Consider the following 15,181-nt stretch of genomic DNA (forward strand, 5'->3'; position numbering starts at 1 on the left):
AAAAATGGAGATTAATTTAAATTCATGATTTTATCTCAATTTTAAATTTAATTTCAGTTTTTTTGTCCGAATGATTAAGATTTGGGGGGAAATCGCCGCTTATCAAAAAACCGTGCAGAAAACCGTGATGTCAATTTTCATCAAGAAAACCGTGATGCTAATTTTTTCCAAAACCGCCCAGCCCTATAGCCTACTGCTGAGTTCAAGCTGAAAGTAATTAAATATGCAGCCGAAAATGGCAAGGGCAGCTGAACGAAAGTTTGGATGCAAGGGAAAACTGTTTGGGGACTGGAGAAAAGCGGAGGAAAATGCATGTTGGGGAAAAAAAACAAAAAAGCTATCTGAAGGTTCAAGGCCCACGTCTAGAAGAAGAGCTGAATACAGGACAAATGTGTTCTCGAACAACGCGCGCGCTGCGAGTCAACGGTCTTGTTACGGGCTCCATGACATTGCCAAAGAAATGAATAGGACTTTTTGCGGAAGTCAGGGACCTCGTGGATTTATCGCGTTATGCAATGCAATCCCCTCTCGTGGATTTATTTGCGCTATGCAACGCAATCGCCTCTCTATCCGAGAACGAGCGTCTGTGTTATTAAAGACAGTCAGATGACTTCCAGGTGAAAATCGGTCATTTCCGCGAGTTTCTGACAAACGAGCACAACGTGACACTACCATAGGCTACACAACATGGATGAAATCCCCCTCACCTTTGATACCGTCATGGGCTGAAGTCTCAGAAAAGGGGGTAAAGAAACGTGCTCTGGAGACGGAACAAAGTTGCCTCGAACCCTCCCACGGTCCAAACGCAAAACAATGCCGAAAATTGAATGTTGTTCTGACTACAGGGCAACATGGCGCGTTATCACTGTTTCTTCTTCTTTTTCTTTTTGTGGTTTTATGGCGGTTGGCAAACCATCTTAGTTGGTGCATTACCACCACCTCTGAATGCGTTGCCACTGCTTCAGATGCTGGTTTATAAAACATTGCCGTCTTTGAGCAGCAGCTTACCATGCGCCAGTTATCACAACATAGATTCCATGGATAGAATAACCTTTCAAAAATGTGCGACGATTAGTCCGGTGCGACGTATATATGTTTTTTTCATCTTCAAAATGCATTTTTGGGCCGTTGCGACTTAAACTCCGGAGCGACATATAGTCCAAAAAATACGGTAATAGTCCTAAAAAAAAGATAACGATGGAAGGGATCGTAATATAGCCTAATTTCATAGCACAGGAAGACTGTGTCAGAGATCTTATAGATAGAGATACGTCATTCTAGTTATTTTCCGGTACCCATGAGATGTCGGGTGAACGCCCCTTTAGGAGACCTTCGGTTAGGAGACCTTTGGAGTCTTGAGGTTGAGAATAAATGGTGTCCCCTAAGTGCTGTAGATGGCGGTTGCGCATTTCTTGTGCAAACGCCTCAAAAACAGAAGAAGAAGGAGGGAACAACTCCCCCTTAGGAGACCCAGAGTGCGTTGCAATATGCGACCTTGCCTCCTCCACTTGCCTCCTCCACTTGCTTCTCGTCATGATGACATCACTGACAACAGCATTATATTTCAATATCTTGCAAAAGCTCAATTGTAGAGTCTTTTTCTCATTTGCAATTGGGATGGTGAATGAAAAACAGTCCCCCAAAAGTTGTTGTGGCTAGGCTGACAGCTGGGAAACGTTATCGTTTTCTCCACGGAGGAGGGGCCAGGAGGCGGGACGAGGAGACAAGCGCAAGTGGAGGAGGCAAGGTCGCATATTAAAACGCACTCCCAAATTGAGCACACTCTTTTGCATTGGATGGGCGGGGTTTGAATCCTCTTTATTACTCCACCCTCTTTGACTGTGTAGTTGTACTTACCACATCACTGATTTGAGTTTTTATATTGTGTGTAGTTGTACTTATCACATCACTGATTTCAGTTTTTATATTGTGTGTAGTTGTACTTATCACATCACTGATTTGAGTTTTTATATTGTGTGTAGTTGTACTTATCACATCACTGATTTCAGTTTTTATATTGTGTGTAGTTGTACTTATCACATCACTAATTTGAGTTTTTATATTGTGTGTAGGTGATGAGTAGGGCCAAGGCTCTGCGGACTCAGAATGCTGACGACGATATGGACGAGGACGCCGGCCAATCAGACGAGGCTCCTAAAGACGTTGCCATGGATTCAGATGAGGAGGCCTCCACTGCCCCGCCCACTCGGGGAAGGGGACGGGGCTCCCGAGGAGGCAGAGGAACCGGAACCAGGGCGAGAGGGAGAGGGAGAGGTACACACACACACGCATGCGCGCACGAGGGAGAAGTACACTACACACACACACACAGAGTGCATTCCAATATGCGACCTTGCGTCCTACACTTTGGCTTGTGACCTTGGGTTTTGCTGATGCCCGGCCTCTGTGGAGAAAGCAATTAAGTTTCCCTACTGTTAGCCTAGCCGAAACCATTTTTGGAGGACTCTTCTTCAGTTACCATCCTGTTTGAAAATGAGAAAATTACTTAACAATTAAACTTTTCGAGATCTTGAAATATGATGCTGTTGTCAGTGATGTCATCACAACGTATTATTTCCTGGTATGAGGCCACAACAAGCACAATTGGAGGATGCAAGGTTGCATATTGGAACGTACACACTATTTCACAAAATGAAGTGTTCAAGCCTTGCTAGGACGAGTAACGCGGAAGTATCCAATTATTCATTACATTTAGAGCTTGCTATTTGATGCACCTTGGTGAAATCCGAGAAAAATGGTTGTTACACTTCACTTAGCCACACACAAATAGCCACACACACACACTCTCTCTGTCTCTCTCTCTGTCTCTGTCTCTGTCTCTCTCTCTCTATCTCTCTCTCTCTCTCTCTCTCTCTCTCTTGCTCTCTCTCTTGCTCTCTCTCTCTCTCTCTCTCTTGCTCTCTCTCTCTCTCTCTCTCTCTCTCTCTCTTGCTCTCTCTCTTGCTCTCTCTCTCTCTCTCTCTCTCTCTCTCTCTCTCTCTCTCTCTCTCTCTCTCTCTCTCTCTCTCTCTCTCTGTCTGTCTGTCTGTCTGTCGTGCACACCATACGCACTGCCAATGTGTTCTTTTCCTGTAGGCGCCACAGGTCGTGGTCGAGGACAGAATGCACCTATTCAAAGTCCCGTCAAGACCAAGCACATCATGGATGGTATGTCACACATTCGTGCACACACATTTTTTGTGGGGTCTTTTTTAACTTTCTTTTTGATAGGACAGTGTGAGAGGTGAGAGGTGAGAGGCCCTCAGAAAATGAGAGGTGGACAGGTGGACAGGAAGTGAATTGGGAGAGAGACGGGAAGGGGTCGGCAAAGGGCCCGGGCCGGGAATTGAACCCGGGTCAGTCGCATGGCAGGCGAGTGCCCTACCAGTTAGCCACGGCAAGGCAGCACATGCACACGCAAACTCATATACTCACACTCATCGGCCCTCAGAAAATGCAGTTCTTGTTTTTAATCATATCTCCAAAGAGTTCCCTGTCAAAGGCCTCTGTTACATTATAGTACATGTTGTTACACTTATCTGATGCTTCTATCCAAAGTCCCTGAAGTAATGTAGGGGGTCTAAGACGTCCAAAAAGGAATTGTCACTATTATTAATACCTTCTGCTGACTGTAACTGTAAGAAACATGACTCTTTTTATTTAATTTTTTTCAGTGAATCCATGAAATCCTTGGCTGTCATCCATTAACTTGAAACAATCTAAAAATCATGGTTTTTTTTACAGTTACAGTCAGCAGAAGGTATCCGATACACTGAATGACAATTCCTTTTTGGACGTCTTTGACCCAGGGTTAGATGGAGGTGTAGGGCATTGTTTCTCAAACTTTTTCAGACCGAGGACCACTTTTTCCCTATCAAAAAAAGGTTAAGGGACCACCTGTCAACTGATCTGACAGTTGAGGGGTGCTAATTTGACACTCCAGATCACTCACTTTTTATTCACAATGCAAGCCTGTCTTATTATGGTGAAAATAAGACTTCAGCTATGTTTAGCTTGTAATTATCCAACAATTATGGCCTTCGGCTAGCTCGTCTTGGAAAAGTAGAAATACACTCACGGACCACCTGAGCTCTGTCGCGGACCACCAGTGGTCCCCGGACCACACTTTGAGTATCACTGGTGTAGGGAGAGGTACGGGTGGGATACAAACCTGCAACCTTCTGGTCATACGACCACCTCCCCAACCATTGGGCCATGACTGTCTCACACAGTGTAAATATCAATGTTAGAATACACCTACCAATAAAATTGCACACTGATCATGTCTTTATTAGTGGGCAAACCAAAACAATCAGCCATTACTCAGTGTTGTCGCATTGTTGTAACTGATATCAGCAAATTTAGATTAACATTTATTTTTTTGTGATATTTTTTTCTAATCTGCGAATATAATACGAACATAGGCACTAGTGCCCCCCTCCTGTACAAGTGTGTACATAATAAACACCCCGAGTTTAGGCCTGAGTTTCACATTTTGGTGCACATCAAAGAAACAGAAATTGAGTCTTATGACTATTATTGGCAATTAGGGCTGGGACTCGATTACACATTTTAATCGAATTAATCACATTTTAATCGCATGTAAATATCTGACTTGAGAACAGTGAAAAGTATTTTTTTTCACATGGATTTTGAATAATGACAATATATAAGCTCAATCCAAAAATATTGTTCATTTTTAAAAGAAGAGAGAACTCTTCTCTATTTCAGCAGGCTGTCCACCATCAGGCGTAATACTGCCCTCCACTGGTCTAATGTAGAACTAAGTGGCTATATTATATTGCGATTAAAATGAGTTAAAATTAAAATGAAAAAAAAGAAAGTTGTTTTTTTGTGATTAATTAATCGAAATGAACACATTAATGTCCCAGCCCTAATAATACTATATGTCTTCAAAGGGTGCTACTGTCCAATTCAAAGGTTGTTTTTTCTTCCCCAGCTTTCCAGAAACCCTCAAGAGCTGCAGCTGCTAAACGTGATGAGGTACACACACGCACGCACGCACGCACGCGCGCGCACGCACACACACACACACACACAGTTGATTACTATACTATACTATTACTATAACTGGAACAATGAAACAGACATCTCTGACAACATTGATTGAAGAGATGGACTGATACTGCTCTCTGGTTGACAGAAACGCATACACACAAGTAATATACAAGTAATACAAGTACAAGTATATACAAACTATACACACAAGTTCTAAACCAATTTTAGTGTTACTCTTAATCAAAAATGGAATGCCACACCTGTATTAGTACGTTTTGTCCCCATGCATTGAGTGCCAACCCGTTATAAGAATATCAGAATAATATCAGAATTCATGAAAAGACACAATGCTGCTTATGTATTTTCATAGCCATCGTTATGTCATTGCTTGTAAGCATTTCTGAAGTGTTCATTGCCTTATCTGGATGAAGTGAGATCATCTCATAAGTATCAATTAAGAGATATACTGTGTTTGTTGCATGGCTAGGTAAAGTGAGATTAGCGCATAGGCATTAATTAATAGATACACGTGTGCATTGCATGGGCTAGGTAAAGTAAGATGAACTCATAATTGCTCATGAAAATATGTATGTTTGTGTGTATGTGTGTGTGTGTGTATGTGTGTGTGTGTGTGTGTGTGTGTGTGTGTGTGTGTGTGTGTGTGTGTGTGTGTGTGTGTGTGTGTATGTGTGTGTGTGTGTATGTGTGTGCGTCCCTAGGTAATCATTGATGATGATTCTGATGAAGAGGTCTCCTTTGTGTCATCCAAATCAAAAAGGTATGAAAATCTTGGTAACACTTTTACAACACAAATTGGTTAAGCAGAAAACAAAGACGAAATGTGGAACCAAATCAGAACGGAAAGAAAGCAAATAGGCTTGCTACTGGTTGACTGGTTTCCTAGAAAATGTGTGGAGTTCCCGATTTTTCTGGAGATCAGAAAGCATATGTGCATTGCTCTTGGCCTGACTGGAAGCAATGCTGGAGGTGTTGCGTCACTAGGAGGGTGTGACCTGGCTTGCCCACAGTCACAGATAAAGGCAAGACAGAGGACTCAAGCCTATGTACAGGCATACAGACAAGCATGCATTCATACAAACATATGATACATTACACACAACCCACATACTGTAACTTGTGGACATAACCATCATGGAGTGATTGCACAACATACAGTCATACTGCGGATTCAACAGAAGAATTGATTGATGTTCTGAATGTTTAAGTCGCTAACTTCCGTTGTTTACATTTTAGGACAACATCTGTGACATCATCACGAGGGCGGAGCAGCTCACAGAGTCAATCTCAGAGAGGAATCAACTTTGATGATGATGATGAGGTACATGCACACACACCAATAAAAAGTATGTTGTTCCCACCAATAGAAGGTCACCCACACACATACACAAATATGTTGTTGGGACGATTTTGGCTTTTTTAAATGGTGCACATTTGGTGTTGCATTTATCCATCAACTACAGTCTACCATCAATAAACGAGTTTGGTGAAAACTTAATGCAACATTGTACGGGAATAAATCCAGAAATACACTGCAGAAATGTATTGAAACGACATGAACGAAATTAAATGAAATATGTGGTGTAATAAAATCTCAACAAGGGTGTGTGACCTTTTTGTTTTTGATGTGGACCAATAGTTCAAAGTGAGGTGGGGGGAATTCACTGGGAGTCAGTGAAGCTGTTTCAGAGTGAGAGTGATGTGCCACCGCTTTGTGCGTGATATGATCCTGGCAGCCCTATTCTGAACACACTTTAATCATGTAACCATGTGTGTTTCTTCAGGAGGAGTTTGACCCGTTTAAGAGCAGCAGCAGGCGTGGACGCAGATGACGACCTGCAAGGATTTCTGCTGACGACACGCACCTCAGGATGTGCATGTGTGTGTGTGTTCTTGTTCTATGTATTTTTCTGTATTCATACTGTATGTGTGTTCAGACATCCATCCACTCCAAATAAACATGAGAAGCATACCTGTGTGTGTGTGAATGTGTATTATTTTATATCCTAGTGGGAAACCTGCCTCACACTACACTACACTACAACACTACATGTTGGAAAAGGGGGTACACAGAAAAATACTGTGGCACGACCCATTTAAGAGGACCTTGGCTGGAATGTACTGGTATATGGGGGACCTTGTCATGGTTAAACGGTTACTTCAGACAATTTCAACATGCAGTTGTAATGCTCAGACTACCATGGAGTGGTACCTGAGATTTTGTTCTTCAGCCTTTTCCGAGATCCTAGTCATTGTAATGGGGGCAGCTGTTTGTTTACATTTCAAAAAAACATCTTGATTTATTCCCACAAAACATCCAAATGTTTATGTAACATCAGCAGACAACTAGCAAACAGCAGTACCATTTGGGAAAATATTTGGAGTAGGCCTTTTTTAAAAATGTAAACAAAAGCTGGCCCCTTTAGAATAGCTCATATCTCGGAAAGGGCTGAGCCAAAAAAATTTACCATCACTACATTTACAAGTCAAGCGTAGTTTGAGCAATACAACAGCATATTGAAATTGGCAGAAGTTATTTTTTAAAGATTTGGAACCCCTGTCCTAAGGTGTTTTACCCGGAGAGGGGGGAATGTAGACTTCTCCAGAGAGGCATTTTGGATACCTTGTCCCCATTCCATGTGACCAGGGGGAATTAATGAATTGTCACCTCCTATAATGCCCTGTTAGTTTTCATGTGTTAACTTAGGTTTTCATGTTCTAGGGAGTTTGGGCCTGTAGACTTAGATGTACCGTTCAAAATAATAGCAGTGTCTTTACAAAGGTGAGTAAATGTCAAAATCCTTCAAGAAGATTGTACTTCCATCAGCAAAAATACATTGGGGACACTGCACATTCCATTTCAAAGCAAGAAAATTGGGAAAAGTAATTCTAGTCTAGTCGTGATTTCATGAACCCGGAAATGTTGAGTACCCTAAAGTTTTATTGCAGAAATATCATCTATGGGCCTAATGGATAGAATTTAGCTTGGTTGCCCAAAGTTGCACTTTGAGCAATTTGCATAATTAGCATAAATATATGGTTAAGATAAGACTACTACAGGTGAATTGGCTAAAAAAATAAAATAATAGGTATGACCATGAAACTTTCTCAGTTGATTACTGATGATGAGAGAAGAAAAAAATGTATTGGATGTTTTTTGTATTTTGATGTTTAGATATGCAAATGAGGGCATACATTATTAATTATGCGCTAATTTGCATACGCACCAAATCACTTTCATAAGGTGAACTCTGGCTCAAAATAACTTTTATGTGGGTAAAATATGTATATTTGAGTGTTGAGATGGTGAAAACCTTCTGAGGCAGTGGTTCTCAAAGTGGGGCCTGGTACCCCTGGGGGGCTGCCAGGGGGCCCACGGCAGACTGGCAGGAAAAATATGGCAAAATAAGATAAATAGCCTAATAAATTGAATAACTTAAGTAAGCCAAAATAAACCAAAAATAAGCTGAACTATCCTAGTGGAATAATTTTCTTCCTTGCAAAGTTTATGTACTATGCTGTCTGTAGTACTTGAATGGGTTTAGGAATGCACCAATTTCATCGAGTTGTGAAACCGGGTGCACAGAAAAAATATTGTGGGACGGGTGCCGCACGGCTGGAATCTGGCAAGTATATGGGGGGCCTTGGCTGGAATCTAGCGGTATATGGGGAGCCTTGTCATGGTAAAGTTTGGGAACCCCTTCTATGAGGAACCTGGTCAAGAGGGAGTTTTGACCTGGATACATGCCCCAATATATAGGCCTATACATATAGGATATTTATTTATTACATACAGCGTGTAGCAAACAGATACATTCAGTGTAGCAGAACTATATACAGTAGAGTATGCTTGTGTGCACAAACACAAAATAACTATACAAGAGAAATGTACTGGTCTGAGGAAAGGCTTTAAGGCCTAAAACAGCACATACGTTTTTGGAACAAAATATGATTGTAGCAGACTTTCACTATACAACATGCAGAATAACTGCAGTATGCACACACACACACATGCGTGCGCGCACACACACGCACGCACGCACACACGCGCACATGCACACACACACACACACACACACACACACACACACACACACACACACACACACACACACACACACTACATGGGTGACTCAAACAACTGTCCATTGACCTTCACAGTGACAAAAGTTATCTGGAGGTTTATGTCACCTTCATATGGTAAACCCATGGCTCCAAATATATTTTTCTGTGGGTAAAGCATTATGTACTTGGTGGTTTAGTTGGTGAAAACCTTTTGAGGGACCTGGTCAAGAGGTAGTGTTGACCTAGAACAGGGGTCAGGAACCTATGGCTCTAGAGCCACATGTGGCTCTTTTGGGAACTGTATATGGCTCTTACTTATCTAGAGTTGCAATCATCCCTTGAAATATGGAATCTTACTGTATTTGTAAATAAAAGTACGGGCTCCATATTGAGTCGAAACGGAAAAAGGGAAGTTTAAAAAAGTGTTAAAATACAGGAAATTACATCTAAGAAATACAAAATTCTCCCTGACCCTCGCCATAATGAAGTTGACAGTTGGCAATAGGCTTACCTGTTATCAATAAAAGCAATAACTTGACAGTACACTCTAAAATTGTTGGGCTTTATTGAAATACATGCTTTATTCAGTGTTTTTTAAAAATGGTATGGCTCTCATGAAAATTTCTTTTAAAAAAATTGGCGTTTATGGCTCTCTCCACCAAAAAGGTTCCTGACCCCTGACCTAGATGGATGAATTAAATGTTCCATGCCAAACAGCCTTACGTGCATACACATACAGCACAGTGAACAAATCCAAAAGAGCCAACATCACACAAAATAACATGCGCATTAGGCCAGTGATTGCTGCAGGATACACATGTGCTGAAGAAAATACCGTGAAAGTATGGGGATGGTGAAGGCTATGTGGTTTTTCTAAATATGTGTGTGTGCATATACAGTGGTATACAATAATTGAATGATTGGGCACCCCTTTTGAAAAACATTATTGGTTTGTCTGTTGATAGTTTGTTAAAGCAATTTCGTATTACTTATGTTAAACAGTATGGAAAGAACAACATTTCAGATGTGAAATGACTTTTATGGGCCCAGCAGAATCAATTGTACATGTAGCTTAAAAATAGGCATATGCTAAATATTTTAGTAATATTTAGTAGAGCCTACTTTTGCTAATGCAATGGGCTGTGGATGGTTCTATAAGCAGACAAGTCCCAGAAGTCTGGCATTTTGAATTTGAGGTGGTGTGGATAGTCATTGGTAAAAATACTGTCAGCATTCTTGTCTTCCTTCCATTTGTTTTAATTTTTTAAGACTGGGATGACTATTCCACAATGTACTTTTGCTCCTACATGAAATACTGGGTGGATTTTGAACAGTGCTTACAACCTTTGCTCTACAGAAGTCTCTAACCCAGCCATGGCTTTACTTCAACTGTGTAATTGTGTGACTATTGAGCATTCTTTTGAAGAATCTTCTGGAGTTTCAGAGGAGTTAATGAGGTCATCTACTTAAATAAGGTTTATTATACCTAGCAATTCAGCCTCTTAACACAATCCTTCTGCCCAATTCCATTGAGCACAGGTATGATTTACAAAAACTACACCACAAAAACCATTACTGGTTTTCAGATTTTGTATTATGTTTCTGACTAGAGTAGCACAATATAAACCTCCAGATAACTTTTCTCAGTGTTAAGGAGAGTTGTTTAGAGTCACCCATGCAATGTGTGTGTGTGTGTGTGTGTGTGTGTGTGTGTGTGTGTGTGTGTGTGTGTGTGTGTGTGTGTGTGTGTGTGTGTGTGTGTGTGTGCGCGTGTGTGTGCGCGTGTGTGTGCGCGTGTGTGTGCGCGTGTGTGTGCGCGTGTGCGTGTGCGCGCACGCATACTGTAGTTATTCTGCATGTTGTATACTGAAAGTCTGCTACAATCATATTTTGTTTCAAAAACGTATACAGTATGTGCTATTTTAGGCCTTAAAGCCTTTCCTCAAACCAGTAAATTACTCTTGTATAGTTATTTTGTGTTTGTGTACACAGGCATACTCTACTGTATATAGTTCTGCTACACTGAATGTATGTGTGTGCTGTATACATGCGGTATGTAATAAATAGCCTATATGTAGGCCTATACAGTATATTGCACAGGGCATATATCCAGGTAAAAACTCCCTCTTGACCAGATTCCTCAGAAGGTTTTCACCATCTCAACACTCAAATATACATATTTTACCCACATAAAAGTTATTTTGAGCCAGAGTTCACCTTATGAAAGTGATTTGGTGCGTATGCAAATTAACGCATAATTAATAATGTATGCCCTCATTTGCATATCTAAACATCAAAATACAAAAAACATCCAATACATTTTTTTCTTCTCTCATCATCAGTAATCAACTGAGAAAGTTTCATGGTGATACCTATTATTTTATTTTTTTAGCCTATTCACCTGTAGTAGTCTTATCTTAACAATATATTTATGCTAATTATGCAAATTGCTCAAAGTGCAACTTTGGGCAATAAAGCTAAATTCCATTAATTTGGCCCACAGATGATATTTCTGCAATAAAACTTTAGGGTACTCAACATTTCTGGGTTTACTATTGGGCCTATGGGGATCACGACTAGACTATTCAGCAAAGTTGAATTTTTAAGAATTTGTTAGTTTGTACAGGCGGATGTCAACTCTGCTATTTTTATGCACGTGCATTTCTTCGTTTTCTGTTAAATAAAACATTATTTTTCCAGATTTTCCTGTTTTGAAATAGAATGTGCAGTGTCCCCAATGCATTTTTGCTCATGAAAGGGCAATTTATTTGAAGAATCTTGGCATTAACTCACTTTTGTAAAGGCGCCGGTATTATTCTGAGCACAACTGTACATCCAGTGAATCCGGAAAGTATTCACGGCGCTTCACTTTTTCCACATTTTATTACGTTACAGCCTTATTCCAAATTGTATTAAATTCATCTCTGTCCTCAAAATTCTACACAAAATACCCCATTATGATCATGTGGAAAAAAGTTTTCTTGAGAGTTTTGAAAAATTATTGAAATTAAAAAACAAAGAAATCATAATTACATAATTATTCACAGCTTTTTGCATAATACTTTTTAGAACCACCTTTGGCAACAACTGCAGCCTCGAGTCTTTGGAGCAGGTTTTCATCCAGGATGTCTCTTTACATTGCTGAATTCAGCTTTCCTTCTATCCTGACTAGTCTGCCAGTTCCTGCTGCTGAGAAACATCTCCATAGCATGATGCTGCCGCCGCAACATGATCTCCAAAAATTCCGTGCTCCTGGACACTGCATTATTTTCCGTGATGGACACACAGAAGTGCTCTCTCTATACTCCCACAGCTCTATGTTTCCACAGTCTTGTGTTTTCTCAGGATTTTTCTAATTTCAATCTAATTTGCCATTTTTGTCTAAAAAAAAAACATTTCTTACTGACAGTTTAGGGTTAGGGATTGTTTTGGTCTGGGCACAGCTAGTTTTCTTTCATTCATTATATGAATTTGATAGCCTAGCAACCAACTGGAAAATGTATTTCTCAAAAATATGTCTTAATGACAGGTCAAGGTTAGGGAATGTTTTGGTAAGGGCACAACTTAAATTGCTATAGCATGATTTTGTTTAGGATTAGCATTTGGTATGTATTTTCTAATGATAGAGTTAACACAGTGCTGTGGTAATAGCCTATAGAAAACACTTCCGTGTGCCCATCACAGAAAACAATTCCGTGTCCAGGAGCACGGAATTTCTGCAAAATCCGTGCTCCTGGACACAGATTTCGTGTCCTTAACATCCGTGTCCAGGAGCACAGAATTTTTGGAGATCAGGCTGGCCGACGAGGTGTCCTGATATCGAGGGAAATAATGGACGAGGCGGAGGTGTAGAGCAGCCCCTACGGCGCCGCCAAGTCCATTCTCCCCTTGATATCGGGACACCTCACAGGCTGCCAGCCCTTACTCCTTGGCAAGCTGCCAGTGAAGAGGGGAAGGAATCCTGCATAATAAGTGTATCTATATGCAGGGCCGGTGACAGCTTTTTCCGGGACCAGGACAAAGTCATTTGAAAGGGCTCCCAATCCAATACATACAATGTAATGAGGACCCAATTTTGGGCCCCGTATCTCCCTGGGCCCGGGACAGCCTACCCCTTTGTCCCCCGCTGTTGGCTTCCCTGTCTATATTGTATATACAAACTTTACATTCAAATGTAAATGTTGAAGCCAGTACATATACTTGAAAGTATAGCTGGTGTTGAATATTAGTGAAAAGGGACAGTAATTTGAACAGGCAAGGCAAATTCTCCAAATGACCAACTAATATGATGCACTGCACAGGAAGGTTTGGGGGAATTATTTGTCAGACTTTGTGTCCCTCTTGTGCCCTCTGCTGCAGCTCAGAGGAATGGCAGGGTGCCTGATCTGGCCTGCTATTCCACCATATTGTTGGCAATAGCATTGTAGGCATTGTCCTTTTTTACAGCCATTACAGATCTTTGATGACGTTTAACAAAAGATAGCGTTTACCAAAAGTTGTGAAGAAGGTAAAATCTGTAATTTCTGTAAAATCTGTCTTCAGGGGCCTTCCCATGCTTTTGTTTTATGTTTTGTTTTTGTTTCGGAGGCATTGCAGGGGGGCCGTGTGACATCTGATTTTGGGTTTTTCCCCAAAGGAAATGATTTCCTGTCTCTCTAATAAACAATACATTTTAAGCCCTCACCAACATTAATTGTAAATGGTCATACATTTGAATAGCATAGGAAATTAACACACGGCTTGGAAGCATCCAGACCCTCCGAAGGGGGGAATGATGGGAAAAGTTTGAGAACCACTGCTGTAGAGCAATGATTCCCAACCAGGGGTATATGCACTAGAAGTACGGAAGAATATTGTAGGGGTACATGACAAATATGATCCCAGCATGGTGCAGGGGCAGAAGCTAGATGTTGTTCAAGAATTTAAATACCTTGGTGTGGTTATAGACTCACAACTTGGTTTTAAGCAACATGTTAAAAAAAACTATAGGCAAAATAAAATATAATTTATCTAATTTTAGGCACATTAGGAACAATTTAACTTGAGTCAGCAACATTGTATTTTAACGCAATGATCATGTCACACATGTCTTACTGCTTAACCAGTTGGGCATCAGCTAATGTCACAACACTAAAAGCCATTACAACATTACACAAACAAGCACTGAAAATTCTAGACAGAAAGCCTATGTAGCAGAATGGATTATTGACGTATTGTTTGCATTCTGATCTCTGCGCTCCGTGATTGGATCCTGGAGTTGGCCGTAGGGCACTAATGGTGCATTCCAGTCCCAAATCATCCTAGTAGGAGATCGCACTTATCCAACCTCATTTTCCCCCTGCCCTCTTCGAAACGATCCAAACCGTTGAAGTGGGATATTTGTCGAAAACATGGACGTCGATCAGAAGAAAATGGCATTGGCTCTGACTTTTTAAAGATATGTAGATTTTCTGCAGTTTTTTGTTGTGGCGTACACCTGCGAGATGGAAGAGGCCAAACGACGGATGAGGTAAATACCAGAGAAATTAGAACACAGGGGAGAAGGCTCAGTCTCATTGGTTCCCATTGTAGCCAGTTAGCTTTGCATGCATTCTGCAGTAACGAGCGTAGGCCAGTCCTTCATGTGGGAAAATGTATGGAATGGAAAGGGGAACCCATGCTAAATACATTGCTACTGCCATTTCCAGTCACAAATATTATCAACAAAACATTCCTGGTAAGCACTATGACTGTTGTTTAACAATAGGCTGTATTGACAAATCGTTCAGGTGTGTAGTTTTACAGCTGGTTAGAAGATTTCAACCTGTACTCGCTAGCATCGTGCTAATGTTTATGGGTTTGGCCCCATAAAAATTGAGCTTTGTGACCCAGTATATAATAATCTAGTGGCGCAAAATAATCGAAACGCTACTCAAATGGGGTCTTATTATTTCTAGCTTCGAACTTAATATTAATATTTCAGGACAAAAAATTATAAAAAATCACAAAAATTATAATGGTAAAAAACTCCATTGACACCCATTCATTTTGCACTGTCCCGTGGTTAGGGTTAGCCAATTGTGGCTAACAGGAAGTTCCG

The 15,181-nt window shown here is 40.8% G+C and overlaps 1 protein-coding gene across 1 annotated transcript in view; it reads left to right on the forward strand.

Annotated features, from left to right (window-relative positions):
- The window catches only part of mre11a (MRE11 homolog A, double strand break repair nuclease), a 36,046-nt gene extending 29,037 nt beyond the window's left edge, over positions 1-7,009 (forward strand). The window contains exons 14-19 of the mRNA XM_063205858.1: positions 2,073-2,274; positions 3,097-3,168; positions 4,961-5,004; positions 5,739-5,797; positions 6,274-6,358; positions 6,822-7,009. Of these exons, the coding sequence (XP_063061928.1) occupies positions 2,073-2,274; positions 3,097-3,168; positions 4,961-5,004; positions 5,739-5,797; positions 6,274-6,358; positions 6,822-6,869 (510 nt within the window). The 3' untranslated portion in view covers positions 6,870-7,009. The remainder of the gene's footprint in view (positions 1-2,072; positions 2,275-3,096; positions 3,169-4,960; positions 5,005-5,738; positions 5,798-6,273; positions 6,359-6,821) is intronic.
- The last annotated feature ends 8,172 nt before the right edge of the window (positions 7,010-15,181 follow it).

This window comes from Engraulis encrasicolus, chromosome 8 (genome assembly GCF_034702125.1).
Source record: "Engraulis encrasicolus isolate BLACKSEA-1 chromosome 8, IST_EnEncr_1.0, whole genome shotgun sequence".
Classification (NCBI taxonomy): domain Eukaryota; kingdom Metazoa; phylum Chordata; class Actinopteri; order Clupeiformes; family Engraulidae; genus Engraulis; species Engraulis encrasicolus.